The sequence below is a fragment of the Perkinsus marinus genome, assembly GCF_000006405.1.
Source record: "Perkinsus marinus ATCC 50983 genomic scaffold scf_1104296972672, whole genome shotgun sequence".
NCBI lineage: Eukaryota > Perkinsozoa > Perkinsida > Perkinsidae > Perkinsus > Perkinsus marinus.
The window spans coordinates 12,705-14,890 of record NW_003201682.1 but is presented as its reverse complement, the minus strand read 5'-3'; the positions used below and the strand labels follow the sequence as shown (position 1 = coordinate 14,890).

At 41.2% G+C, this 2,186-nt stretch overlaps 1 protein-coding gene across 1 annotated transcript in view; it reads right to left on the bottom strand.

The window, feature by feature from the left end:
* Positions 1-295: 295 nt before the first annotated feature.
* Pmar_PMAR013312 (Cysteine sulfinic acid decarboxylase, putative) overlaps positions 296-2,186 on the bottom strand; it is a gene marked incomplete at both ends in the record, with an annotated part of 6,481 nt that continues 4,590 nt past the window's right edge. Inside the window, 4 exons of the mRNA XM_002766496.1 lie at positions 296-352; positions 662-764; positions 955-1,042; positions 1,264-1,372. Of these exons, the coding sequence (XP_002766542.1) occupies positions 296-352; positions 662-764; positions 955-1,042; positions 1,264-1,372 (357 nt within the window). The remainder of the gene's footprint in view (positions 353-661; positions 765-954; positions 1,043-1,263; positions 1,373-2,186) is intronic.

Sequence of the window (2,186 nt, the reverse complement as noted above, 5' to 3'; positions counted from 1 at the left end):
ATCGGTTTAAATGTCATTCTCACCATTACGTTAACAGTTCGAATCTGAACTCCTTTGCTAACACTTACAAGTTCGAAATAAATACTCGACATGTTAGTTCATTTATAGGCGTACGTAAAACTGCACTTAGGATCGTTGCGCTCTAATAATCGGGCTAACTCTAGATTACACAGAGTTACAAGGGCTCTCATCTCTGATAGTAATGGGGGTTCGGCGAGGTATGGTATGGGTGATTGAAACTGTAAATTCAACACTGAAGATCTACTGAGAAACAATCACAATCTAGCCAAAGGTATTAAGCACGCAATTGCTTAATGCCTTCAGCGCCGAAAACAGCATCATCGGGAAGGTCCTGAACAGAAGCACAGATGAACACAACGACCAGCTAACCATGGACGGCAGAAAACTTCAAGCCTTCAAATCACTATTGGTACCACCGAATAAATACCACTATAGGAGTTTTACCACCCTAGTAATATGAAAAACACTAGTGAAAAGCATATCACCGCGAATATCGCGTTTTTCACCGAGTATTACGCCACTTCGCGTAAAACAGGTCGTGAAACTCCATAAAACTCACTCGCACTACATAGAATCCAAACCAAGAGAAATCACGAATGCCGAATTTCTATGATCGGAAAATGTGTTGTAGTTTTCTTACCTTGAAGTACTGGAGTCTATGAAAATCAGGCGTGACCTCATCACTTGTGTCAGGAAACGCCGCAAAGTATTTCCTCTCTTCCTCCTCACCATGAATGTGGTAACTGTACGAATTACATTTCCCACAACCTAGTTTAAAATGCATTTCACGACTACTACATATCACCGCGAATAAAATCACGTTTTTCACCGAGTTTTACGCAACGTAAAACGGGTCGTAAAACTCCATTGTATAGGACGCAAAATGCACATAATTTCATCTACAACATAGTTCATTACGAGTGAACTTCTTACCAGTTGAATGAAAACATAGACTTTGAATTTTCCCTTGGAGCCGGGAGAAACTTCTTAGGTAGTCGCAGAGTCGACATCCAATGACCATCTGAACAGAAAACATCTTTACCTATCCACTTTGAGACCAAACGATTATGGTGGGGTAAAAATATCCGGAACCGCGAGGAATTTCTGGATTAGTAAAAACTGGAGACACGCTAGTAGAAACATGATCGATCAAGCGAGATTAACATCTGACTTTTCGCATACAACGATTATTTCGACGATTATGGACGCATCGTCGTCGGAATAAATTTCCCTGAATGTTACCAACGATGTCAGTTGAAGGAGGCACAGGCAAGCAGACATCATCGTTGGTCGCTTTACGCGGGGCTTCGAATGTCAGAATTAGGAAGTTCCCGAATGGGGAAAGTTCAATCTGACAGAAGAAAATAAACGACATCACTTTTCCCCTTCACACGTGGAGAATTTTAGAGTGAAGTTGAATTTTATGATTATCAGCAGTGTTGTCGGAATATATGTCCGCTGCCCTCAGCTGAGCTCAGAAGTTTCTTGAGCTAGTTATGGAAATTCACATAAAAATTCGAGTAGAAGTGTACAATAATTCCTTAGAATTTACACACTGTGACCAACACGTGTAGTTGACCACAGCGCGGAAAAATATGGAAATTCTGAAAAAGTTTTGGAAAATCTTGGGGAAATTTTTGTATACTTCTACCCTTATTCGTATAATGAGTAAACTCCTGAGCTCAGGTGAGGAAAGCGATAACATATATTCCTACTCCAACACTGTATAGGAAACTCCTGAGCTCATGTGCTGAGGAAAGCGATTACATATATTCCTACTCCAACACTGTATAGGAAACTCCTGAGCTCAGGTGCTGAGGAAAGCGATTACATATATTCCTACTCCAACACTGTATAGGAAACTCCTGAGCTCAGGTGCTGAGGAAAGCGATTACATATATTCCTACTCCAACACTGTATAGGAAACTCCTGAGCTCAGGTGCTGAGGAAAGCGATTACATATATTCCTACTCCAACACTGTATAGGAAACTCCTGAGCTCAGGTGCTGAGGAAAGCGATTACATATATTCCTACTCCAACACTGTATAGGAAACTCCTGAGCTCACGTGCTGAGGAAAGCGATTACATATATTCCTACTCCAACACTGTATAGGAAACTCCTGAGCTCAGCTGCTGAGGAAAGCGATTACATATATTCCTACTC